General features: G+C 35.4%; 4 protein-coding genes across 10 annotated transcripts; 2 read left to right on the forward strand and 2 right to left on the reverse strand.

Annotated features, from left to right (window-relative positions):
• The first annotated feature begins 2,788 nt into the window (after positions 1–2,788).
• Positions 2,789–8,744, forward strand: LOC114391934 (AUGMIN subunit 8-like). Of its 7 annotated transcripts, XM_028352952.1 has the most exons (9): positions 2,789–3,396; positions 3,518–3,664; positions 4,597–6,071; positions 6,181–6,300; positions 6,679–6,795; positions 6,879–6,968; positions 7,185–7,292; positions 8,302–8,355; positions 8,440–8,744. In XM_028352952.1, exons 3-9 carry the CDS (start codon positions 4,755–4,757, stop codon positions 8,464–8,466), a joined length of 1,833 nt encoding a protein of 610 aa, XP_028208753.1. In that variant the 5' UTR covers positions 2,789–3,396; positions 3,518–3,664; positions 4,597–4,754; the 3' UTR covers positions 8,467–8,744. The 7 variants fall into 7 exon arrangements, 6 of the variants coding, with proteins under 6 accessions (XP_028208753.1, XP_028208752.1, XP_028208754.1 ...); XM_028352951.1 differs by lacking the exon at positions 3,518–3,664; XM_028352953.1 differs by lacking the exons at positions 2,789–3,396; positions 3,518–3,664 and adding an exon at positions 3,708–3,797.
• A 546-nt stretch (positions 8,745–9,290) lies between these two features.
• On the forward strand, positions 9,291–12,328 carry LOC114391933 (pentatricopeptide repeat-containing protein At4g30700). Its single transcript, XM_028352949.1, has one exon. The coding sequence runs from the start codon at positions 9,492–9,494 to the stop codon at positions 11,826–11,828; it is 2,337 nt and encodes a 778-aa protein (XP_028208750.1). The 5' UTR covers positions 9,291–9,491; the 3' UTR covers positions 11,829–12,328.
• A 263-nt stretch (positions 12,329–12,591) lies between these two features.
• Positions 12,592–17,764, reverse strand: LOC114391932 (cellulose synthase A catalytic subunit 7 [UDP-forming]-like). The gene is made up of 13 exons (XM_028352948.1): positions 17,690–17,764; positions 17,250–17,445; positions 16,697–16,893; positions 16,521–16,617; positions 16,211–16,313; positions 15,820–16,086; positions 15,376–15,721; positions 15,021–15,284; positions 14,708–14,920; positions 14,378–14,588; positions 14,087–14,283; positions 13,629–13,982; positions 12,592–13,444 (listed from the first exon to the last, which is right to left on the reverse strand). Exons 1-13 carry the CDS (start codon positions 17,762–17,764, stop codon positions 12,863–12,865), a joined length of 3,102 nt encoding a protein of 1,033 aa, XP_028208749.1. The 3' UTR covers positions 12,592–12,862.
• Positions 17,765–19,379: 1,615 nt separating this feature from the next.
• LOC114391935 (translation initiation factor IF3-4, chloroplastic-like) lies at positions 19,380–25,978 on the reverse strand. The gene is made up of 9 exons (XM_028352957.1): positions 25,642–25,978; positions 25,516–25,555; positions 25,324–25,383; positions 24,558–24,610; positions 23,834–23,889; positions 23,717–23,750; positions 20,721–20,793; positions 20,539–20,631; positions 19,380–20,239 (listed from the first exon to the last, which is right to left on the reverse strand). Exons 1-9 carry the CDS (start codon positions 25,908–25,910, stop codon positions 20,090–20,092), a joined length of 828 nt encoding a protein of 275 aa, XP_028208758.1. The 5' UTR covers positions 25,911–25,978; the 3' UTR covers positions 19,380–20,089.
• Positions 25,979–26,797: the final 819 nt, after the last annotated feature.

Below are 26,797 nucleotides of genomic sequence, written 5' to 3' on the forward strand. Positions count from 1 at the left end.
AATTTTAAAAAAAAAATCTCAAAAATAAATGTGAAAAAGTTTTAAAATTAAATTAAAAATTATTTAGTTCAAATTTTTTCAAACACATTTTATTTTAATAGTTGCATTTGAATAAAGAAATATATAAAGAAATGTAAGGAGTATAAATGATAAGAAATATATAAAGAAATTGGACAATTTTTTTAACTATTAAAATGCCTTTTATTTTAAAATGAGAAAATAAAAAATGCACATGATATATTTTTTTATTTTCTCATTTTAAAATAAATGGCTAAAAAAATTAAAAATATTTAATACATTTATATCAGTTTATTTTTTTATTTTCGGGACAATAATTAATTATATGGTCTTTAATTAGTTCAATAATGACAGAGATAAAGTCGCAAATCTTACGGGTGGTGATGTAAATGCAATTGAATTCTTAACTAGATCTCATTGGTTTTTTTAAAGATATTTGGGCATTGATTACCTCTGAAACAGATACACTTTTATTTGTTTCATTACTTTCTTTAAAGAATAGAGAGATTTTCTTTTTGATAAAAAAAACAATATAAGAACAGAGGTGAGGGATCCTATCCTATCAAAGGGCTCTCATAGCCTCTCCAAGTTAATATATGCAGTTCTTAACTTCAAAAAAAAAATCCCCCTGAAATTTTCTGCCGTACAAAGTTTCCATGTTTGAAGTGAAACTTTAAGTCTTGAACTTATAAATTAGTAGCAGTAGTTAATTACATAAGTATTTTTAAATTAAATGAAATTCATAAATAAAAAAATCAAAGAGAAAAATATATTTCATCATTAATAATAAATATTCTACAGTAGAAGGCATAGGAACCATCACAATCTCAAGTTGCTGAGAAACAAGAAAATCCCAACTATGATAATGATGATATGAATTTAGATTTATTTATTATGACATTAAATGTTATTGATTTGTTTATTTTCTTTTATTTGTATACCTACTTTAGTTTTAATTATGATTTTGAATATTAATTATTTTCATTTTTTATAATAAGCACATGTTTTCACTTAAATATTTGTTTATAATAATTCTTAGTGTATATTTTTAGGTTAAATTATTCTGAAAGTTTTTTTACTTCTTATCAAATTTTTAAGATAAAATTATATTTTTGATCCTCTAATTTATCTTTAGTTTTAGATTTATTCATCCAGTAATTTAATTCACTAATTGGGTCCTCCTAATGTTGGTTCCACGAGTCACAATTAGACTTAACAAGTGATGTTGACTATCATATGTCACATTTTTATTAGATAATGACTGAACGTCCAATTGTGACCTGAAGACCAACATTACAAGATTTTACAAAATAGAAAGACTCAATTCGTGAATTAAATTATTGGGAGAGGAGACCAAAAATACAATTTTATTAATTTATAATTAAGTTTTTGAACTTTAGTTTTTTAATTGGTTTTCTTGTCTAATTGTCATAATGAAAACATTACACTTAATTAAAGGTGTAGACGGATGCTTATGGACTATATTATAAATATAATTGAATTAATTGTGAGAGTTTTTTTTTTTGGCAAAGTTTTAACAAACAATCTTAAGAAACTTGTGAAAAATATTTGGATTAAATTTACCTTTTTTTATTTTTTTTCCTGTAAATGTTTATTAAGATATTTATACAAACAATACTGATTCGTCACTTGTCTTTAAAATGTAAGAAAAATGGGACACAGAGTAATAGACATTATATATTAGTATTTTGATTATTATTAAGCAATAAAATATGGTTATATTAAACAGAGAATGTCATAATTTTATAACTAATTTTTGAAAGGTCCTTATTTAATATTTTTTTTCTTTTTCAGATTATCACTTTCTATTACTTAACTCTCTCTCTCTCTCCTTTTTTTTTTTTTGCAGTGTTCTATTACTTAACTAATAGTAAGAGAATGTACAAATTCTATACATTATAATAATACCTTTTTAAAGTTTATATGCTTAACTTGTATGTTTATTTTTATATTTATGGGTTCATAAAAGGAAACTTTAAAAGTCAAAGTGGGAGTTTATAATAACAATTAATAATTCTTCTACTTCAGTTGCATTTACCAGCACAGGTGACCGTTTTATTAGGTGATAAGCCACAATTATTTCATAAAAAAACAAAACAAAAGAAAATGTTATACTCAATGAAAATAGTATCAATACGTCGAGAATTTGTTCGTATACATCATATCATTAGACAAATTATATATTATATCCCTTTTAGACAAATTCAAAGAGATGATGAATACATGAAAATACCAAGACGGCGTAATGCGCCGAAACTTGTTCGTATACATCATATCATTAGACAGAATTATTGTCACGGAGTAATATTTAAATATCCTTGAATATATCCGATGAAAGCTAAGTGATCAATTCAAATTAAATTAAACTTTTTTTAAAAAAAAAAGTCGTAGGTGAACCAAGTAATTGATTAAATCATCTAAATAAAGTACAAGTACTTGATGTTAAGCTTTTAAAACAAACAATATGACAATTAAATATTTGAGAAAAAGAAAAAAGTTTTCTAGGTTCTAATTTTAATGGAGTCAATACCAAAAAACAGTAGTCAATTTTTGGATAGAAATATAGATGAACGAATAATTGACCTTGCGTTCTTAGAATGGTTAACATTGTAAACCATTAGATAGAACATGCATGTACTTTTAATATTAAAATAATAGAAGGTTAGTTATATAAAAATATTAAAATAATATAATAAAATAGCAACAACAATAATTACAGCATAAGAACCAAGAGGCAAGAACAATTAAAAGTAGGTGGCGCGAAAGCAACCGTCCCTACTTCTCCCTCCTTTTCCCCAACTGAAACCGTTCTCTCATATTCCCTTTAATTTTTATTCTTTTTAATTGGAAACTTCTCCAGTAACACCGAAAATTTCCAATTTCTTTTAATCTTTTTTTGTTTTTTTAATTCTCTTCCTCGCTTTCCCTCTCTGCTTCAAAATCACGAAACTGCCATCGCCGGCGCCGGAATCTGATTCCTTTTTCCGTTTTTTTTTCTTCGTTTAGCGTTCTCTCGCGTCGATTCGTGGTTCTATTGATGCGTTTTCGTTTTAACTCCCTTCAGTAGAAGGTGTGAATCTCGTAGTAATTGAGTCAATTAGGTTATTATGCGGTTACAATTTCGTTTCTGATCGATCAATAAATTTAGTTTTGAAACATTTTACTGCTGTTGCGTTTTCTCGAAAATCTCGAAGGCTAGAAACTCGTTTGTTGTTGATTCATTGAAGGACTAGTGTTGTTTCAGAGCGGTTGCATGAACAGTGAAACACTTAAACGTGTCTTGGGTGAGCGAGACACGAACCTGCCAATGCATACATCTGTCATGGATCTCTGTTCTGAACCCTTTGTTTCTTTCAGGTAAAAAAGAGTTTTTCTTTCTTTCCTTGGATTTCACAGATATTCCTTCACATCAGTCAAAATCCAAATTACTACTGCATTAAATATCATTTTTTAATTAAAATTTATTTTTTTTAAAAAGTTTGCAGGAAACAATGTCTCCGAATCATGTTAGGTTTTCACAATAGTTTTATGGGGATGGACAATGATCGTCCATGCACGTGGACCTCCTTGTCTTTACCCATAACCCAAACAACAATACCACCATCGAAATCAAACTTCAATTAAAGTGAGCAAATGTATATACAATATTATTCTGTGTAGGCAGTGTAGCATACAAAACAAAAGAGTCCACATTGAAAATTCTGTCTGCAAGTTTTTAGAGGAAACTCATCAAAGTGTGAAACATTATTATCATTGTGGTATGATAATTAAAGCTTCAATTGAGTTTAACTTGGTGTGTAAGTGTATTTGTGTGTGTGTTTGGGAAGAGTGGGAGAGTATTGTAATGTAAGAGAGATCAGATGCTTTTTATTTTTTATTATTGGGTATGCAAGTTATTGCATCACTTTCATTGAATTCCCTTTCATGAAAAGGAGCTGGGAGAGAGAAGAAGTTATAGGACAGAGTAGGTTTATGTGGAGTGAACCCATTGCCAGCCCACTAGACCATGGCATTCTCGTGAGAGAGACAAAAGGGGAAAAAATTAAGGCCCTCTCTTCTCTTACCCTACGCACTTCCCCTCTCTTATCCTGCGCACTCTATTATTCCCATTGATTCCACTTCCCAGTAGTTAGTATCCCAAATTTCCGAGGGGACCCCCATCCCCGGCAATTCAACCTTTTTTTTTTCTTCAGTTAAACCGTAACCAACAACAACGTTTTCATGATAAAACGTTAAATGTACGCTGAGACAGCTTCCGCGAGTTTCTCTCACCCGTTACACCAAATGGTGTTTCCCCTCTCCATATTCTTCTTGCTGTGTCCTGATCTTGTTGGATTCGGGCCTTTTTCTATGAATAAAACATACCCACTTGCGTTTATTGCCTGTGATTCTCAAATTCCTTGTCCAACAGATCTGAGTCTCTGTAAAGATGTGCGCTTTTCTTATTTCTTCCCTTTTCCTTTTTTGATTGGGGGGGGGGGGGGGTTATTCTTTGCTTTTCTTTAGTTTCCCAGTCTGTAGTAATGTAATGTCTTACTTTATCTTCATTTGTGGCAGATTTATTGCAGGGAAAAGGATCTTCTTTCTGGATAATCTGTGCTGTCCATTTATTCCATTGAGTGCAGCACTCATGATTGCCAAACATCCAATAGCTGCTAAGTTTGATTTAGCTTTATGAGAACTTCCATCAATGTGGTCTAATTGGGATAGAGTGGATGGATGTATGTGAGTCAGAGCAAGCATTAAGGAAACACAGAACTAGAACAAGACAACCCTTGGTTCCTGCTGAAAAAAACAATGCAATCACCACCACCAGACGCTCAGGGACAAGGGAAATTACTTCGCGGTATAGGTCGCCTTCGCCTACTCCGGCAACTCCATCCGGTCCTCGTCGATGTCCCTCTCCAAGCCTCACAAGGGCAACGACACCTGCATCATCCAAATTGTTACCCAAAAGAGCTCAATCAGCAGAGAGGAAGAGGCCTGCGACTCCACCTTCCCCACCAAGTCCTTCCACACCTGTCCAAGACTCATCAATAGATGTGCATTTATCATCCAGAAGGGTGTCTGGTAGCAGAATGCCAGAGGCCCTTTGGCCTTCCACGATGCGAAGTTTGAGTGTTTCTTTTCAGTCAGACACTATTTCCATACCTGTTATCAAGAAGGAGAAGCCAGTGACTAGTGCTTCTGATCGTACACTGCGGCCCAATTCAAACGTGGCTCACAAGCAGGTTGAAACACCAAATGTAAGAAAGGCTACTCCAGAGAGAAAGAGGAGTCCTCTCAAAGGGAAGAATGCCTCTGATCATACCGAGAATTCGAAACCCGTTGATGGTTTGCATTCTCGATTGATAGATCAGCATAGATGGCCAAGCAGAATAGGTGGGAAGGTATGTTCTAGTGCATCAAATAGAGGTATTGATCATGCTGATAAGACAACCAGAATGTTGAACTCTTCTGTTCCGGGAACTGGTGTGTCTTCACTGCGAAGATTGTCTTTACCGGGTGAAGCAAGAAGGCCCTTGCAGAAAGCTTCTAGTGATGGTGCAAGGCTAATGTTGCTTGTTGAAAGTGGTAGAATAGTATGCGAGGCGAAACCGGTTGATGACAGTTTTCAAGTACTAAGACCTCACAAATTTGTTCCAGCAATAACATTGGATAAAACAGGATTAGCAGCAGCTGGAGTTAGATCTCAGTCCTTGTCAAATCCAGGATCACGGCTACCATCACCCAGTAAGACCTCAGTGTTGTCCTCTAGTAGTTCAAGAGGTGTTAGTCCATTGCGGTCAAGGCCTTCAACTCCTCCTAGAGGGGCTAGTCCATCTCGAATAAGGCCAGCCAATTCATCCAACCAATCCAACAACGCAATTTCAGTTCTCAGCTTTATTGCTGATTTTAAAAAAGGAAAAAAGGGTGCAGCCTTCATAGAAGATGCTCACCAATTACGACTTCTCTACAACAGGTACTTGCAATGGAGATTTGTCAATGCGCAAGCAGAGGATGTATTTTACATCCAAAATGTAACTGCGGAGGTATGACTCACTATCTTTGAATAGCTGGTTTACTCTTTTTAGTGTAGTTCTGCTTTACAGAAGATTGTGTATAGCAAATCATTTTACAAGAACTTGTTCAATGGTTCAGAAATCACTGTACAACGTATGGCACACTACTTTGTCTATATGGGAATCAATTATCAGGAAGAGGATCAATCTCCAGCAACTGCAGCTTGAGCTGAAGCTGAATTCTATTTTGAATGATCAAGTAATACTTCTCTCTTGCCTGAAATACTTATGATTCTATTCTTTGTGCCATCTATTATTGTCGATGATACATTACAATTACCTTTTTTTTTCTTTCTTTTTTTCGATTTTCATTTTTGGTAATTTAACTTGAGATATTTATTTTGAAGTTTATAAATGAGGCAAATATACTCAGCAAGATGTTGGCCCTACATATTGAGAAGTTACGTTTAATTGTTTATGCTGGTCTGTCATAACATGTTATTCATAACTCATATTAATGATGGATATGATTATAAGTCATGTGATGCTATTTTCTTATTTAAATGATTCAACTTTCTTTTGACACTTAGTGATACTTCTTTTTTAAATTGTGGTCCTTTTACAATTAATGACACAGATGGCCTACCTTGATGACTGGGCTGTACTTGAAAGTGATCATATTGATTCCTTATCCGGGGCTGTAGAAGACTTGGAGGCGAGTACTCTTCGTCTTCCTCTAACTGGAGGGGCAAAGGTATGTGTGGTGGTTTCTGTGTCTTTTTGGTTCAATGCGTGCAAAGAGACACTAACATCATTACTATGTTTACACTTTTACAGGCAGATATTGAACATTTGAAGCATGCTATCTATTCAGCTGTTGATGGCATGCAAGCAATGGGATCTGCTATCTGCCCTTTGCTGTCACAGGTGTGTTACTTATTTAGGAGTTCTACTGGTTTGAGTTAACTCACATTAATTGTCACACTGGCACTTGCTATTTTATAGGCCAACACATTTAGTATCAAACTTTTTTTCTTCTATTGACTGTATGTTTTTTCTTCCTTATTATGATTTTCCTTTTTGATTCAATGGTAAATCCCTAAAGTGTCAAGGCTGACACCATGTTTTTTTGTGTCCGAATAGGTGGAGGGCATGAATAATTTAATTTCTGAAGTTGCTGTTGTATCATCTCGGGAAAAAGCCATGCTTGATGAATGCGAAGCGCTACTGAATTTTGCGACAGCTATGCAGGTAGGAGCCATGATATATGGCTTAAGAACTTGAGTTATGCACAACAAGTCTCTTGATTTGTTATGTTGAGAACTAGCATAAATTAGTAGGAAATAAATTCCACTTGCATTTATCACATTTTACACGAAGTTTGATTTTATTTTATCACTTATGGCTATTAATGGTTAAGAGTCATAACTAGTAAGTGATTATCTACAAGAACCTTGGTTGATCATAAATTAGTGCAATTTTCTTACTTAGTCACTGCTATTTATATCGTGGGGCCTTCCTCTTTGGTGTATCTTTATTTCCTAGTCTAGTGAATGATGGTGTCAGCACAGCATAAGGAAAGTGGAAATTGTGGCCATCGAGTTTCCTGTTTTTGAGCTGTAGTCCCTATTATTTCATTGAAGTAATGAATAAGTTGTTGAGGAAAGTAGGGCATGTCATTATGTCAAAATGCTTCTGACTTCTGAGGGTCAAAAGTTTACACCTCTTTTCAATTTTCGTAAAATTCCCGAGGAACTTTTTTCTTCTGACATGTAAAGTGAAATTTTATAGCTCTTTGCTGTACTGCCGTTTAATATCTCTGACAATCATTGAAGTTGATTAAACTATCTCATAAAAGTTGTTGGTGATGAATGTCTGGAGGTGTAAGCGCAAAATTTGCGACCAGCTAATGAATGTCTTGGCAACGAAAATATGTGTACGACTAATCAACCAAGATACGTGGCTTAAACAATCAACCATAATCTAGTTTGCCAGTAGTATAAGTGTTGGGGTTACATTATCAGTAGATGTTTTTATTAGAGAACCATGTCATGATCTTCAGTTGAATATTGCCACAAGTATGACATGTGTTATGGTTGCTTTTTCCACCAGAATAGAGAAGTGGAAAAAAGAGGCTAATGTAGACAAATATCTGTGACAAATTTAGGTTGTGAGTTGAAGTAGTTGCATGGAATGTGCTTCCTCATGACCACCCTTGTGTTAGTTTCTAATTTTCAATATTATTTTTTGGCGTAAACAGGTTGAGGAATATAGCCTTCGGACGCATCTCATGCAGATCAAGCAAGCTTTTGTGGTAAATAAGTAACCAATCTCAGAAATTCAAACACGCATGACTCTGACTTGCTTCTATGCTAACAAGAAAGTCTTTTGTGGCTAGCTGCAGCCAAATTCCGGGAAACTATAATTTCTGAGACGTTACAAATGATTTACTATATTTAAAAGATTCTTGGGAATGTACGGCTGAAACTTCAAAGAATCAACACCCAAGATTCTTTACCCATTGTAAATTTTTTGTTATAGGCTTCTTTTTTCCCCCTTCCTCAAATATGTTGCAATTATTTTTCCATTATCTTCTTTTTTCTTTCTAGTCAATGCCGGTGGCCTAAGTCTTCCACTTGTAATTTTTGTATCAGGCAAATGAAAAGAAAATGCAAACGAAAGCAGCAAAGTATTTCTTCCACATTTACAATTTGCTTTCATCTCACAAGTACGATAATAAGCTATATGCAAAAAAGGGGTTTTTAATTATTTTTTTAAAAAGACCACATGTATTTTTTTTCAAGAAGGCAATCTTGTTCTAATAAGATTAATATTTTATTAATATTTAACATAATCATATATCAAAAGTTCAAATTTGAGATTCGAATTCGAGACAACAAATTAACGGATTTTGGGAGCTCACCAAAGATAAAACGTGCTTTAAGATTAAAGGAATGTTTGCTTATGGATATATTTATTGTTCTTATCGAATTGAGTTCCTTTCCTTTAACTTGAGTTCCTTTTCTGACGTGGGATGGGATACCGAAAAGAAACTTGGATGATAAAATTAGTATTTGTCTAATGTGTATTTAGTGAATGAAATATAATTTAATTCTTTATGCTCTGATGTGTGCTCATGATGATGGTTGGGTTGGTTGAGGCCGACAACCAATAAGCTCGGCACAATACACTTGTATATCTCTCTCTAACAAAATGCATACATTGGGAGATAAATTTAAACCTGCCTTCTTGTAAAATATAAATGTGATCTACCTTTATTGGCTACCATTATAAAGTAAGGTTACTAATAAGCAGATAATTACATTGAATTGTAAGGTTACCAACCCTAACATATCATATCATTTTCAAGACTTCAAAGTCCAAAAGGTAACAAACAATATAGTCTCGAACTGAACTGAACACCTAACTAAGGTGTTGAGGTGCTTGCAGATGATTCGTGGGGACATTAGCCGCAACACGCTCCTCGCCCTCATCAGCAAAGCGTGCACCTTCCCTCACCTTGCCGAAACCCACGCGCAGCTCATCCGCAACGGTTACCAGCACGACCTCGCCACCGTCACCAAGCTCACCCAGAAGCTCTTCGACGTCGGCGCCACGCGCCACGCACGTGCACTCTTCTTCTCCGTTCCCAAACCCGACATCTTCCTCTTCAACGTACTCATCAAAGGCTTCTCCTTTTCCCCCGACGCCTCCTCCATTTCCTTCTACACCCATCTCCTCAAAAACACGACACTCTCCCCCGACAACTTCACCTATGCCTTCGCCATCAGCGCTTCCCCCGACGACAACCTTGGCATGTGTCTGCACGCGCATGCTGTCGTCGACGGGTTTGACTCCAACCTCTTTGTCGCGTCCGCGCTCGTTGACTTGTACTGTAAGTTTTCGCGCGTGGCGTATGCCAGGAAGGTGTTTGATAAAATGCCGGATAGAGACACCGTGTTGTGGAACACCATGATTACTGGGTTGGTGAGGAATTGTTGTTATGATGATTCTGTTCAAGTGTTTAAGGACATGGTGGCGCAAGGGGTTCGGTTGGATTCCACCACGGTGGCGACCGTGCTTCCCGCGGTTGCCGAGATGCAAGAGGTGAAGGTTGGGATGGGGATTCAGTGTTTGGCTTTGAAACTTGGATTTCATTTTGATGACTATGTTTTGACGGGTTTGATTTCGGTTTTTTCGAAATGTGAGGATGTTGACACGGCGAGGTTGTTGTTTGGGATGATTAGGAAGCCGGATTTGGTTTCTTACAATGCCTTGATTTCTGGGTTTAGTTGTAATGGTGAGACTGAGTGTGCGGTGAAGTTTTTTAGAGAATTGCTTGTTTCCGGGCAGAGAGTGAGTTCTAGCACTATGGTTGGGTTGATTCCGGTATCTTCTCCATTTGGGCATTTGCATTTGGCTTGCTGTATTCAAGGGTTTTGTGTGAAGTCTGGTACTATTTTGCAACCCTCTGTTTCAACTGCACTCACGACTATTTACAGCAGGCTCAATGAAATTGATTTGGCAAGGCAGTTATTTGATGAATCGTCGGAGAAAACTGTGGCTGCTTGGAATGCGATGATCTCAGGTTATGCACAGAGTGGTTTAACAGAGATGGCTATCTCTCTTTTTCAGGAAATGATGACGACTGAATTTACTCCGAATCCAGTTACGATCACGAGTATTCTTTCAGCTTGTGCTCAACTAGGAGCACTGAGTTTTGGTAAATCGGTTCATCAGTTGATTAAAAGCAAAAATCTGGAGCAAAACATTTATGTTTCAACTGCTCTGATTGACATGTATGCCAAGTGTGGGAATATTTCAGAGGCTTCGCAATTGTTTGACTTGACGAGTGAAAAGAACACTGTCACTTGGAATACTATGATTTTTGGTTATGGGCTCCATGGATATGGGGATGAAGCACTTAAACTTTTCAATGAGATGTTGCATTTGGGGTTTCAACCTTCTAGCGTTACTTTTCTTTCAGTTTTATATGCTTGCAGCCATGCTGGCCTGGTAAGAGAAGGAGATGAAATTTTCCATGCTATGGTCAATAAATACAGGATTGAGCCCTTAGCTGAACACTATGCATGCATGGTAGACATTCTGGGACGAGCTGGACAGTTAGAAAAGGCCTTGGAATTTATAAGAAAAATGCCTGTTGAGCCTGGTCCTGCAGTGTGGGGTACATTACTTGGTGCTTGCATGATTCACAAGGACACGAACTTAGCCCGTGTGGCTTCAGAAAGGCTATTTGAACTGGATCCAGGGAATGTAGGATACTATGTCTTACTATCTAATATATACTCTGTGGAGAGAAACTTCCCAAAGGCTGCTTCAGTACGGGAAGCAGTTAAGAAAAGAAATTTGTCAAAGACTCCGGGGTGCACTCTAATTGAGGTTAATGGGACCCCACATGTCTTTGTATGCGGTGATCGTTCTCATTCTCAAACAACATCTATCTATGCAAAGCTAGAGGAGTTAACAGGCAAGATGAGGGAGATGGGGTATCAGTCAGAGACAGTCACTGCCTTGCATGATGTGGAAGAAGAAGAAAAGGAACTCATGTTTAATGTTCATAGTGAGAAGCTAGCTATTGCTTTTGGCCTTATTACTACTGAACCTGGTACTGAGATCAGGATCATCAAGAATCTTCGAGTTTGTTTAGATTGTCATGCTGCAACTAAGTTTATTTCAAAGATCACGGAAAGAGTAATTGTAGTGAGGGATGCTAACAGATTCCACCATTTCAAAGATGGGATCTGTTCTTGTGGCGATTATTGGTGATGTTGAACGAATAATTCTTCACAAGTTAAATTATATGAGACAGATGCATCATCCATCCTTTTTTTTCATATTCTTTACCTTATCACTGGATAATGTAAGCCAGAGTGCAGTAGGATCAGTCACTGGATGCAAGATTCTGTACTGAAGGAATAAAGAATGAAAAGCTGGACCATAAGAATCTTTTTTTAAGGACTGAATCTGCCTGCCAGTATTTGTATTTTCCCGAAGAGTGGCTGTCTAGCATCACTTCTCCATCAGTTTATACTACACAAAGCATTAATTAGTTTATGATTTGCCTTGAGTTTAAGGCACATGATTATTAGAATAGCATTACATGGTTCTTCCATTAGAAACATGGCCTAATCAGGATCAACTGAGGGATCAGTTTCAGACAGCAGAGTGCCTAGGTGCCATTCCAGTCCTTTTCATCCAATTTTACAATGCCTGTTTCATGGAAATATGCTACACATAATAAGCTAGTGCTCTTATATTTCTCTTTCTTTTTTTCTTGTTATTTACTTCTTGTAGCAAGAAGTGAATGGTGTTGCTTACTGATTCAAAGATTCGTTACTCCGAATTCCAAATTAAAAAAAAAAAAAAAAAGTAACTTGTAAAAGCCCAAATTCTTTTAACCTGAAAGACTCTCGGTGATTGATATTAGCTTGCATATCATCGTTCAGCAGCAATTATGCAATTTTTATGCATGATTTTGTATTAAACGCAATGAGCTAGACGCCTATGATAGAACATTAACAATATATACTTACTCGCAACAATTTATAGGTAAACCTATAACTTTGATTTCCTTTCCAATCCTTGGGCAGTTTGAGCCAAAACAATTGCTAACCAATACATCATCCAGCACATTTACAAAGATGAGAAAACTGCATTTGCACTTTCCAATTTTCACTCTTTTTTCATCCTTGTACATATAAACTTTTTAGTTCACGCATCATACAGAACAATCAAGAATCTACATTTACATACATCTTTAAAAGATGTTCACAAAAGGATACTATAGGAAAACCAGTCTTTCAGCAGTTGATTCCACATAGCTTGGTATCAGGTCCCTTAGTTTTTAATACAAATGGGTCAATTCTTACCCAAAGCAAGGAAAAAATGGAAGCCAATAGTACTGACCATATAACAACTATGGTGGGTGTGCGGTTTTGGCGACCCATCAAACCTTTAAGGAATGGATACAGATGGACAATCACCCAAAATGAAAAGAATAGTTTTCCAAATAGAGGTCCCCAGGATTGGTACCCATTGTTTATGGCATCTGAGATTCCAGCAACAACCCCAACAATGTTGATTATTAAGATAGTGGTTGGAGGAATCAAGAGAGTAGTCCACTTGAAGGTGTATAATTCTCCAAATTCTTCATCATCTGCTGCCTTGGATGTAACAGTGAAGTTGGTGTCAATTCCAGCCAAAACCTTCAGAAGACCTTGTATGACTGCAAAGAGGTGTGCTGACACACCACCAATGACCCAAAATTGCTCATTTCTCCACCATTCCTCAATGCTCACTCCACTCCATTTCAACTCAAGAAGACCAGTTGCAATGATTGAAGAGAATAGAGCAACGAAGTACAAACCAGCAAAAGTGCTTATCTGGATCATCATCAATCAACAATTACTTTTATAAGCAAAAAAAAAAAAAAGAAAAGAAAACTCGTCATCCATTCTACGAATAATTTTGGATTTAACATTATGAAAATATGGCATGATATAATTTCAAAAGCATGTTATGTCTAACTCATTTAGTAGCATGAAGGGAATAGAATAATGTTGTTACCGGTGGCATGATGAATTTATCAGTGAGTAAACAGACAGCTGGAAGAACACAGTAGGCGACTAGAGGTATGGAGGTGAAGGGGTAGACAGTTGTGTTTGCGTAGGCAAATCGCTCAAGCCACTTCAGCTTCCCTTCCTTATAGCCATACCATAAAGGGCAATGACGACTGAAGAAGATCTCAATGGAGCCAAGTGCCCAACGAAGCACCTGGTTAAGCCTATCTGACAAGTTAATGGGAGCAGTACCCTTGAATGCTGCTCTCTTTGGCATGCAATAAATGGACCTCCAACCACGGCAATGCATCTTAAAACCTGTTAGAATATCCTCTGTAATAGACCCGTAAATCCAACCTAGCTGCATATTTGGAAAGCAAAATAACATGGATAAGCTGATTTTCATGATGTGAACAAAATATGGTAAGATATCAAGGATCTCTAGGCTGTCCTTGTTGGTGTTACCTCAATTCCCCATTCAGTTTTATCTTCATATCCGCAGCTGATTACATGAATAGCTTCTTTAAGTTGGCTTGCTGGACTGGCTGAAGGAGGCACGCCACCCTCTTCCATCAAGGTTGAAGTCACAAAAATTGATGACTGCCCAAATTTCTTTTCAAAATTCATCTGGGACATCAGCACCTCTTTGTCATCATCCACTCCTATTTAGACATGTCACATGGGTTAGAAAAGGTCAAATTGAAATATATTTGGATTGAAGTTACTGGCAACATGAGTGATTAGGAATATGAGAACCTCTAAGGCTTGCTGCCTCTCCATTTGCATCATTCCCTTCATACTTAACCTTCTTGCGCTTTCCGAAACATGGGCAGCAGTCACAGCTTACCATTTTTGGACGCTTGGGACCCTTGGGAGGATTGTAGCCATATAAAGCTTGCCTCCTAAATACACACCCTGTGCCAACATATGCAGGACCCTGAATACCATCTAGACCCTTCATGTTAATCTGTAGAGACAGAAAGAAAAGGAAATAGTTAATATTAGCTTACGATACTAAAAAAAACAATCAAATGCTTAGAAAAAAGGTCATGCTATGCTAATGCTGTTTTTCTTGCAGTGACTTACATCAAAGAAAACCGTGTTTCTATTGGCATAACGATCATGCCTATCGATGCCATCAAATCTTTGAGGAAATTGGACATAGCAGACCTTCTTCCCAGTTTGGGGGTCCATTAAGAAGCACATGGCCTCTCGAGCAGCCTTGCTGTTATTAACATAATGATCACAATCCAAGTTCAGCATGAAAGGAGCATTTGTGAGCACAGCGGAGACCCGAATCTGCAAATTACAGCAATAATTGGAACTGTCAAGTAATCGTGTCTCATATAAAGGTGAATGGACATCATAGCAACAACAAAAACTGCTCAAAAAACTCTACCAAAGCATTCATAGCACCAGCTTTCTTGTGGTGTTGGAATCCAGGCCTTTTCTCTCGGGAAACATAAACAAGACGAGGAAGCTCATTTCCTTCAGTATCATGACCTCCACTGTGACCAAGAAAGACTTGAATCATACCAGGATGATCCTTAGTATTGTTTCCTGGCCATGGTGTCCCATCCTGCATAATCCATCCTCCTTGAGGAACCTTCTGAGCTTTTGCCACAAGTGCATTGATCCTAACCTTAAACTCTTCATATTCTCTCTGTCAAACGCCCAATTAACATTGAATAAGCTTTAAACTTACTTCTAAACTCCATTTTTTCAAGTACTAGTCTGATAGATATGATACAAACCTTCATAGCTCGACGCTCCTTAACAAAGGTGGGCTGCACCTTGTCCTTGAGGTAATCAATTTTCTCACTGAAGTACATCTCTGGTGCTCTAGGTTCTATAGAAAATTTCTTGCAGAATGGTACCCACTTCCTAGCAAACTCCGCAGTTTCTGACAGGGCTTCAAATGTACACATTGAAGCTCCATCATCAGAAATGTAACACGATATCTTAGCAACTGGGTAATCCATGGCCAAGATTGAAAGAACAGTGTTGGCTGTAACCAAAGGAGGTTCCTTCATGGGATCCACAGTACTAACAAAGACATCCACTGGAGCAAGCATGTTGGGTTCACCTTCACGCTCATACCTAATGAACAACTTTTTGATCAGCAATGAAAGTTCAAACTTTGGGATTTCAAGTTAACAGAACAATGTTACTATAGCAAGACTGAAGGTCACTTTTACCTGATTGAAAGACGATCAAGGTATGTTTCTCGATCAATGGGATACCATTTGGGAAACTGATCAAGGATCCATGAAAAAGCAAACCAGATTTCACATATAATAGAAGTTAGCCACAGTCCCAGTGCATCATGTACAGGATTCATAAGTCTATATCGAAGGAAGAAGGCAAGGATAACAAGCCGTGCCACGATCACCATCCTATATGGATTCACTTTGCTGGATGCTATTGGTACCTTCCTTGACAATGGTTGCCTTGCTTCATCTAACCTGCACAAATTCACATTGTATATATATATAGCAGTTAATTTCTTTCCATCATTTCAATCAATTAAAGTTAATTCGCAGAAACTGCATCACAGTTTCCTAATTGTAGTACTATCTATAAGCATACATGGCTGCATCTGGATCTTCATCAGGTTCAGGCCCCAAATTGCCTTGTTGCAACTTCCAGTCATCCATTCTATCCTCTTTGGCTTCATCCCATTTTCCATTTCCTGCTTTGATCACAGCATTCCACATATTGTAACTAAGCTTCACAATGTTGAAGAAGACTAAGAAAATTAAACATTTCAAGTTGTACTTGAATTAGTGCCAGAAGTGAAAATTTCTATAGCTATAGCAGCCTGAAACTAACATCAGCATAATCCGTTTTGTAAGTGTACATCAATATTTAAGAGTTAAGGCTATAAACTACTTCTTACGAGGATCAGACGCGGGATATGGGTGCACTCGATTTTGCAGTGAAGAAGCTAACATCTGATCCCCATAATGAGATGCTATTGGGAACTCCCCACTAACCTGCATCCATGAAAACTTGTTATAAGTGTCTATTGAATATAGGAAGCTTTATAGAGTGGTAATGTTTTTAAAATCTTACAGGTCGAGAGCGACCACCAGCAATAACAGCTGGGAATTGAGCATTCTCATCATCTTCAGGACCTCTTCCATAGCTCATCTTCCCATGCAGCATGGCTTCAGCAGAATGGTTATGCTTTTTCTGCTCCTCGATGTTAAATTCATGTTCAATATCATCCACATCCTCCTCCTCATCATCTCCCTCAACCCGCGGGCTCCCTAATTAGTATAATCAGAACACAATGAATTATCAGTTCCTTCAAACCAACTAAACCATGTAGTAACAACTAAACGCATTGAAACTAATGCATGAGAATGGATGCATTTGAATAAACAACTCAATTAAATACTTATTGAGTAAATGCTTATTATGTAAGCGCTAATGTATAGGTTGTTTCTATAATCTAAGAGGAAATATAGTTAAATTGTTTTCATATAAGTTCCAAAAGCCATATATTTTCGTAAATTCTCCTAAATAGTTACAGAAATATATGTTATAAGTCTGACTAATTAAGAAGTGCATATATTCTTCCAAACACGTTGAGGCTTTTTAAAGTTGCTTAAAAGATTTGTACCTTTGAGACGCTTGTATCTGGTCTTGCACTGTGGACAAACTTGTCTCCCTTCTCTTCTTTCGTATTCATAGCATGGCCGGCATGCTGGAAAACCACACTCATTGCAGGCCACAAACAAGTCTCCGTCCACCGTGAGTCCCACATCATCGCCACATATCTCACACACCTGCCCATCCAAGTTCTTCAAAGGCTTGTGCTGCACCAAAACAGCACATTATATATTAATCAACTCTTATTTTTTTAATCTGTTGGAATCAAAAACAAGTGTCATTAGTAGATTTACAACAACTCATCACGCACTCTACTCAGCCAACTACGGTAGACTCCCTTGGTTTATTAATCTACCAAAACGAGCACAACTAATGAATTAAATACCCTTTTCTGAATTTTTTTGCTAGTAGCTTTCATGCATGGTTATTACAACTACAACAATATATTACCTCTTCATGGCCATGAATGACAACTAGCTCGTTGCGATTGTGAGAACCAGCGACCAGTCCAGCGCTGGCTTCCATCTTGGTGGTGACTGGTGAATGGGACACAACAATAATAGGGAGTGGAGTGGAGAGGTTGAGACTTGAGAACAAGTTTATGTTTTATGAGGAACACTGATGCTTGTAGGTTTTGTTTTGGTGTGTTCACCTAATTAATGTGTCCACATAAGGGGCTGCTGCATGCTGTTGGTTGCAGGGTCTCCATTGCCTTGAAGTTAAGCTTCTTCCTTTTTTTTTTCAACTACCGTCTCCTTCATGCAATCATCAACAATGACAACACGTTGGTGAGGTGTGTCTCTTGCGCTTCGTTGCTTCTGAATTTTTTTTCTTCTTTCCTCCATATTTTTCAAGAAGCTTGATCATCATTGCATCCGTTGTTCTATACTTTATAAAATTGACTATGGACAAAATATTTAAAGTTGGTTTTTAATTATTTTTTATTAGTTAGAAATGTTTGTTTTACAGTTTAGTAAATAAATTTTTTAATAATTTTTATTATTTTTTGAAATATTTTTTAAATAATTAATTTTTAACTTTTTATATTTCTGTCTTTTTTATTTTTAACTTATTTATCAAATTTTCTGATTACATTTTTTAAATAATCACGATTTTATTATTTTTATGTCATTTTATCCTTTTCAATTACTTCAACAAATAATTTTATCAAATACTTATAATTTAATAAATTAATTTTTTCAACTTTCAATTAACTTTTCAATTAGTTTTATCAAAATAATCATAAAAAATACTAATATCAGCCCTAATTGGTGTACATTAGCATTCAATACCAAAAAATTTGAACTAAAAAACCATCAAATTTTTTTGTTTTTCAAAATTTAACTTAAAGAACATCCTCATATTTTATCATTTAACTTAAATAAATAAATAAATAAATATATAAGAGAGTTGTGGAAAAAAAATGAGTACGTTATATAAAGTAGACCCCTGTTTTTATGTGTACGTTATAACATTAGCCCTTTTTATCTTTAAAAAAAAACATTAGTCATTTTTACATAAATCCACGTGTAACTCATCAGGTTTTGCTTGTTTGACAATAATGCCTGCGAATTATCTACTTATTATTGACATTCTCTATAAGAAAACATATGAATATTCCCTGAAGATTAGGCAGGCATTAGACCAGAAAAAGGTGTACCTAACATCATAACTAGAAAATGTTTTGCATCTTCTATAGGAAAATGCAATTATATATGCTTACCAGAGGATATTTATCTACTTATCTATTCGCATTTTCTAGATTAAGCATGAATTTTTTTTATTGTTGTTGAAAACGTTAGTCATGTAGAAAAACATGTGTTCACCCAAAATGAAGAAAAATGTTTTTGGTTCGTATAAATATAGTTAAATTTAGTTTCAATCATTTAAAAAAGTTTCATTACCTTTTTTTTTAAACGAAGATTCAATAGCTTTAGTTCTCATAAATTTTAATTTTTTTTAAATAATCTTTATCATCACTTACACCTAATTATATTACTCGAATGCTTCCTCAATTATTGACATAACATAACAAAATACATATCACATCACCATTAAGTTATAACAAAAATTATTTTTAAAAAAATTGTAAAGATAAAAATCAACCAAAGAAATTTCGAAACACTAAAACTGAAGTTAGTAACCTAAACTAAACATATTTAAATTATAAAATAAAATAGGGTACACATAATGTGTTGCTTGCTGACCCAAAATAACATAACGTGTTGCTTTCAGGACTACGTTTTGTTCACTCATGCGAGTAAAAACACGTTAGTTTTCTTCGAACGCAAGCACTTCAAAACTAAGCTACCTTCAAATCGTTAGGTCCATAAGTTGAAGCCTCTACATCTTTAGGTTACAATAACTAGCGTTTGAGCTCAAGCTACACATAAGCAGCATCCAGAAAGAGGTACTACTTGTTCCCCTAACCATATTATTAGGCAGGCATAATCAGGAGAATTGACGGGTTTCCTTCCAAAACCTTTGTTAGGACCATGTGCTTCTTGTCTTGATCAAGGTATGGATAATGGACCCTTCTACCAGTCACCAACTTGACATGCACTGGATTGAAATAGAAGTATGCAAATATTGCTGTCAACTTCAAAAATTAAAATGAGCATAAATTATCCACGTGCGATTGTTCTTTTATGATATATGATGTATCCCTTCAGAAACTTGTGTTGAAAAGGCCAAGGCTGCCTCTATAATTAAAATTCTCGTGAATTTATATGCTATTATTGCACATGAATTATACAATTATATAATGCTCGGAAAATTTTCCAACTCGGACCAATACAAGTTACTCACAATATCCATTCTACAATTAGAAACTAGCGTGGAAGTTTGCGGTTATGCTTGGGCACTAACGGAGACTTCATCTGCAGCTGACTTGTCTCTTTTCTTTGGTGGTTCTTGAGTTTTCTGCACAGCAACTTTATTTGGAACCAAAATTATGAAGATATTTCTGTCACGGAAGTTTTTTGTCTCCTCTATTCCAAGCTGCACACACCCAAGTGTGGTTTGGATATAAAATTCAAGCAGGTAATAAGAAATGTCTCCAATGACCATAAATGTAAATCCAACGCACAAATGAAATCAAAATGGAAATAACAAATGAAATGGTGACTGAGAATTATTAAAGTGTAATAACAAGCAAGGGAGAGCATTACCGGCATAACATCCCAGGACCTACTTGGCTACTTACAGTCAAATTCTTTTTTTTTGTTGTTGGAAAGTAGTCAGGTTTTTAATGCCTAAGAAACATGATAATCATAGCACAGCAAAGTGACATGGCATACCTCCCCAACATCATTCTGAAAACGTGTAATAAGCGCAATAGCCATATTCCGGAATTCATTTTCACGACCCTTGAGGTTTACTATGACCTTAACCTGCAGTAATTGATCCCAATGATTTCAATACATTAGTGTATGTGCAGGTGCATGTGCTTAATATGACATAACAATATAATTCATGAAACCTTGTTGCCATCTTTCAAAAATTTCTGTGCAGCTTTCAAACGCACTGAATAATCATGTTCATCTATGTTGTATCTGTTAAAAAAAGGTACAAAGAATTAGTAAAAGAAGGCATAGTCACATATGATTGTTCTAGTAAAAATAACCAAGCATAACTAAAACACAGCTCATGAAAAATCAATAGCTGAAACTGCTCTAATTAAGTTTATGTTATCAATGGAAGAAAAAAGTAAATTAAAGCATAATTTTTTATGCATCTAAATGATACTACAATGGTAGTTTTATATATCTTTATAGTGTGATGCATCACATAAAACTTCCTCTGTTTATCTTTGAGAAAGCATGACTAAACAAACTCCTCTCAATGCATCCAGGCCTAATTGATCCCAAGATCACAGCCAAGAAACAAGATATTGATGATAAAATGCCCAACTTGTGCAATTTCTTTTCTATATTACTTTCATCTAGTTACCTAAAATAGTAGACATCATGATTAGGAGCAGAAACAGGAGTGTCTACGAGAAAAAAAGTTGTGGTATGCTGGCAAAATAAAATCAAGAAATGGGCAGTGTACAAAGGCTAGGAGATAGGAACGTAGCTCTAAAATTTGCAAGGGTTAAATATATTTTTGGTACCTATAAATGAGCAAATTTTGGTTTTAATCCCTAATTTTTCTCCTTTGATTTTCATCCTTCTAAAATTTAAAATCATTGTTTTTTGTCTTTATAAAATGAGTGAATTTTGGTTGTGGTTTCTATTTTTTCCCTTTGGTTTTAGTCCCTTCAAATTTTGAAATCATTGTTTTTAGTCCACTAACATTCATTTTAGGACAAATAAATAGCAATCATTTTAGGGATAGAAGAAATTTTGGGAGTCAAATGTTGACATGACACCACATACATATTATTAGGTGTCACCTGGGATGACCATGTAACCTTTTGCTAAATACATAAGTAGTATCGAAGAAGAGAGTTAGGAGGAACATGGAAGTGTAAATGATATGTAGGACAAAATGGCTGAGGGGATTAGGAAAATAGCAAAAAAGACTCTTGGAGAGTCAAGAGGTTGGGGATCTAACAATAAAAAATCTTGGTGTAATGAAAGGGTGCAAAATAAAGTTAAGGACCTTAAGGCTAAAATGGTATGTTACAAACCATAGTCCTTGTGTAAGAATGCTAAAAATTGGGGAAGCAAGTGTTAGCTGGGAAAGAAACCAAAAAAGTGGTGAGCAAGGTGAAAGTTAGAGCTCTTGAAGGGTTATACCAATCCTTAGACACCAAAGATGGTAAGAGGAACTAACAAGATTGTTAAAGGAATGAAAAGAAAGTCAAATCAAGAGACTTTGGTCAAGCAAAGCAGTTGGACTGGATAATATACTCATTGAGATATGGAAGAGTCTAGGTGAGAAAGGTATTAGTTGGCTCACAAAGTTGTTCAATGACAACTAAGAAAATTTCGGTGGAGGAGGAGTACTTTAATCCTTATTTATAAGAACAAGGAAGATATATACAAAATTGCCCAAATTATAAGGGGATAAAGCTCATGGGTCATACTATGAAGTTATGAAAAGGGTAATTAAGTGGAGAATGGAGACTAAGACAAGAGACTCACGGGACTAAAAATCAATTTGGTTTTATGCCTACTTGATCAACCATGAAAGCAATATACTTGTTACAACATTTAATGGAGAGAGATTGAAGAAATAAAAAAAGATCTAGATATGGCCTTCATTGATTTGGCAAAGAGTGCTAAGAGCCTAAGAGAGGTATAGTGGAAGGCCATAGAAAAGAAAGGAGTTTGTGTTAATATATATATATATATATATATATATATATATATATATATATATATTTGAGCAATCAAGGATCACGACTAGTGTAAGAACACAAAGCAGGGGTCACATCAATTTTTCCTATAACTTTAGGACTGCACTAAAGGTCAAGTTTGAACCCTTATCAATAAAGATAGAGATGGAAAGATGAGATTTGAAAGCTCATGGTTTTTGCTTTAGTAGAAGACATAGTATATGGAATGAAAGTTTAGCACGAGAAACAACAACCCTAGCATATAAGTTAAACTTGGAGAGTAAACTTCACCACAAATCACATGGTTTAAGTATCTAGGGTCCATCATATAGAACAACAGAATAGAGGGAGATGTAAACTACGGGATTCAATTGGGATGGAGAAAATGGAGCAGTGCTTTGGGTGTCATTCTGTGACAAAAAGGTACCAATCAGGCTCGAAGAAAGATTTTAGCACACAACTATAAGATCTGCAATGCTGTATGGAACTGAATGTTGGGTGTAAAAATCTAAGAGAATAAACTCGATGTAATAGAAATGAACTAGTTGACAGACGAGTGGACATATTAGACAAGATAAGATTAGGAATGAATCCATTAGAGAAAAAGTTAAGAGAAGAAACGGTAGAAACTCGCCTTAGGTACTTTGGACATGTGTAGAAAAGACATGTAGAAAGGTAGCCCAATCAATAGAGACAAAGGAAGAGTGAGAAAATCTATGTAAAACCATTAAAAAGGATTTAAAAGTCAATAGTTTGTCCATAGACATAAGACAAAACATTACGGCATCATTATATCCATGTAGTCAACGTCGCCTAGTAGGAAAAGGCTTGTTGTTGTTATTGTTTTTCTAGTTTCTTGAAAGTAAGTAATGAAAATAATTAACTTGGACAAATGCATAAAATGCCTTTCAGGAGAGCCTATAGTTAACCTAAGACAAACTATAGATTGCATGGGTCTGTCAACAACCTGGTCTAATGGTTTGCTTATTGCAATACCATTTTTGGTCTCAGGTTCAAGAAAAGACAGTCCCTTCACTCAACCAAACTAGATTGCATGGCAATAACATAATATACTTTTCAGAGTTCTAACCCTTTACCTATTAAAAATATAAAAATATTAATGAAAGTAATATTTTGATCCATAATTAAGAAATCCAAAAGAACAAGAGTCCAGAACTAGCTTAGGACATTACCCCATTTTGAGCTCCTTCAAATCCATCCGATTAGCTACATTTAAAAGACCACTTGGTCAGTAATTTATTGTTTGTTCTGAGTTCTGTAAATGATTAGAAGAAAATATCAATGCTAACCAGCACTTTTCTTCTGCTGTCCTCTTTTCTTCTTTTGCTGTTCATATCTATATTTGCTGTAAAGAAGAAAATATAAGAATCACTTATTCACAAGGTCCAACCATGCTCAAAACATAAGTATACAAATGCCCAATCATGTCAAATGGAAGTAGAACTAGGTATGGCCTTTCACAAAGATTCATTTAACAATGTCAAGTAAAAGTCAATTGCAAATGTCTTTCATGAACAACTACATGTATGTGAATTAACCTCCCTGTTGATTCCCAATTACATTACTTATTGTTCAATCATGTCTTCACAACACCCTCATCCCAAGCAAATATAGAAACAAAGCATCCATTTATAGACCACTGAATGCAAACAATACTCCCACCTTCACCACCACTATCCCCTACCTCATAAAAATTGGAACCGAGAAGCAAGAAAAAACTGGATACCAATTTTTTTTATTTGTCTATCAACCCAATTTAAATTGCTTGATGTCAATTATTGTTGAACATGTATGCGGGCAGGTCATTAACTGCTAAATTATCAATGGATGCCCAAAAATGACTGTTCGACACAGATATATGCACACCCTTATTCGACCACTTTATACAGCCATCAACCACCAGTATGTTGATACTGGATTTAATGAGCATAAATAAATAAATAATTCAATGTATGAGAGAAAACTAAAAAAGCAGAGTTTTTTTTTTTCCCTGAGGATACACAAAGTTCATACCTGTAATCCATTATTCTAACAACAGGAGGATCTGCATCTGGGGATAATATTACCTGACCAAAAAAGGAGAGAAAATAAGTCTATAAATTCTCGTCACAAGTAGCCCATGTTCCAATGTAGGTGCAAAAGAAACTAGCCAGTGAATCTACTCTGATCTGACTTGAAGCAGTTAGGGTGTATTTATTTCCTGTTTTCTTTTTTTAATTACAAAATTCACCTTATTTTCAATTTGTTACCTGTTTTCAAAGATCTAAAAGGTAACAGAGAAGAAAAAAGTTGTTTTCAATGCTTCCTGTACAAATCTTTGAAACAGAAAACCAATTGAAAACAAAATGGCATTTTTATAATTAAAAAGTGAAAACAGAAAATAAAAGCACAAGTAACCGCCCCCTTAGGTTTTCAACACCAAAGTTAGTTGTGATATCTGTCTATGTTTAAATTATAGGAAGCACTTCCTTTTTTATTTATTTATTATCCTTTTTATCATGCAGAAACTATGAAACATAGTGTTAGTGTGTAACTAAATAAGTGTGACCATAAGAAAATAAACAAATAATAGCTACCCTAAGAAATCAAAACGACACATACATTTGTAGATAAGTAGATAACTTATACTAATTGAGCTTAAATTCAACTGCAGAACATAGACAACTAAAGATTATGCTTCCGAATGCAGTCAATCCACCCCAAACGATGTCATGGTAGCCAACAAATAGAAGAAATATTTAAATAGAGATGCAGCAATAGCAAGGAAAAGACATAATACCAAGTCAAGTTCGACATCTTCAGCCATTTGAATGGCGTCATCAATTGACACTACTCCGACCTACAAAAACATAACAACTTCAGAACCCTCCGCCAGCTGCAGACTGAATTAGAACTTGTAAAAAGTAGTAGCTTTGTTCACACGTGCTTCTGTAGCGAATAAAATTACACGAGAATGGAAAAGAGAACAAACCATATTCTGGCTCTGATCAATAAGCCTCACGGTATCTGACCTATTTCAAATCAAAAGCAATCTTAATGAAGAAATTCCAATGGAAGCATAAGAGAGAGAGGAATTGAGGAGGAAGGAGTAGGGTACCTGAGAGTGGAGAGGTCGAGAGCTTTATCGTCGTCGTCGGAATCGGAGGACTTGCGGAAGCGGGAGTCGTTGGGGGAGCGGGGAGGGCCGCCGCCGCCGCCGTAGTAGCGGGCTTTGACGTAGGAGAGAGAGGTAGTGGAGAGAGAAGAAGGGTCGAATTTGAGGGAATAGGGATTGGAGAGGGGAAGGCCGAAGAGTTTGGAATCAGAAGAAGAGAAGAGAGTCGGAAAGTGAGAGAGTTTGAAGGGGGAGGTGGTGATGCCAGCCATGGCGCGCGGACCCTTCCTTCTCGCTTCAACTCTGGCGCATATCTCTTATCCTAAACTCTGGACTCCTTTCAAATTGATAGAGATGCTCACTTTATAATTTATATTAAAATAAATAATTTTTTTTATGTGAAACACCATTAGCACCTTTTAATGTTTTTTTTTCTACCATAAAATTGGTAATGCATTACTAAGTTTTAATTATTATTAACCTCTATCATAATCGAATACTTTTGATAAAGTCTATTCTCTCATTCACGTCTTTTTTTTTATCAAAAAACTTAAATTTAAAATGTTATTTGATACTCAAACTAACACTTGTTTTTTATGATTACTAACACTTGTTGATAACCTTTTAAAGTCTAATGTATAAGTTTGTTGTCTTTTTGTTACATCTTTTTTTTACAATATATAATTTTTTTAGAGAATATGTAACTTCCAATAAATATAATCATGTTTGTTCATAAAAATTAATCTAATCATTAAAGAGTAGACTTATATCTCAAAAAAAATATGAATTGAAATTTTACTATGTGAAAACTTTATTAAAAAATATTTATAAACATTCATTTTAATTTTGATAGATGTTCTAACCTTAGTTAACCCATAGTACCTAACTAACCTAAAATGTAAATAATAAAAAAATCATGTTCAAATCCAACATGACAATTATGATAACAAAACTTTTTTCTTTCATTATTTATCAACTAATTAAGTTAAATCCCTTATAAGACTACTAGATAAGTCAAAACAAATTTACATCACTTAGTCAGTGAAGAGTATTAATAACATATAATTGAATATACTTTTTTAACATATATTTTTTATAAAAAATTTATTAAAAACCACAAAATCCAGATTAAATACAAAAAAAGATTTACAAAAATTTA

This window comes from Glycine soja, chromosome 17 (assembly GCF_004193775.1).
Source record: "Glycine soja cultivar W05 chromosome 17, ASM419377v2, whole genome shotgun sequence".
NCBI lineage: Eukaryota > Viridiplantae > Streptophyta > Magnoliopsida > Fabales > Fabaceae > Glycine > Glycine soja.

What these genes read in the sequence shown, in the direction of transcription:
- LOC114391932 (XM_028352948.1), bottom strand. Translation starts at nt 17,764, where the DNA reads ATGGAAGCCAGCGCTGGACTGGTCGCTGGTTCTCACAATCGCAACGAG. An exon ending in CTGGTGGTCGCTCTCGACCT is followed by an intron (nt 16,618 to 16,696) that starts GTAAGATTTTAA and finishes TCATGGATGCAG; the next exon opens with GTTAGTGGGGAGTTCCCAAT. An exon ending in AAACTGAATGGGGAATTGAG is followed by an intron (nt 13,983 to 14,086) that starts GTAACACCAACA and finishes CCAAATATGCAG; the next exon opens with CTAGGTTGGATTTACGGGTC.
- LOC114391934 (XM_028352952.1), top strand. Translation starts at nt 4,755, where the DNA reads ATGGATGTATGTGAGTCAGAGCAAGCATTAAGGAAACACAGAACTAGA. An exon ending in ATTTTGCGACAGCTATGCAG is followed by an intron (nt 7,293 to 8,301) that starts GTAGGAGCCATG and finishes TGGCGTAAACAG; the next exon opens with GTTGAGGAATATAGCCTTCG. An exon ending in AGATCAAGCAAGCTTTTGTG is followed by an intron (nt 8,356 to 8,439) that starts GTAAATAAGTAA and finishes TTTTGTGGCTAG; the next exon opens with CTGCAGCCAAATTCCGGGAA.
- LOC114391933 (XM_028352949.1), top strand. Translation starts at nt 9,492, where the DNA reads ATGATTCGTGGGGACATTAGCCGCAACACGCTCCTCGCCCTCATCAGC.
- LOC114391935 (XM_028352957.1), bottom strand. Translation starts at nt 25,910, where the DNA reads ATGGCTGGCATCACCACCTCCCCCTTCAAACTCTCTCACTTTCCGACT. An exon ending in CTCGACCTCTCCACTCTCAG is followed by an intron (nt 25,556 to 25,641) that starts GTACCCTACTCC and finishes GATTTGAAATAG; the next exon opens with GTCAGATACCGTGAGGCTTA. An exon ending in TTGATCAGAGCCAGAATATG is followed by an intron (nt 25,384 to 25,515) that starts GTTTGTTCTCTT and finishes ATGTTTTTGTAG; the next exon opens with GTCGGAGTAGTGTCAATTGA.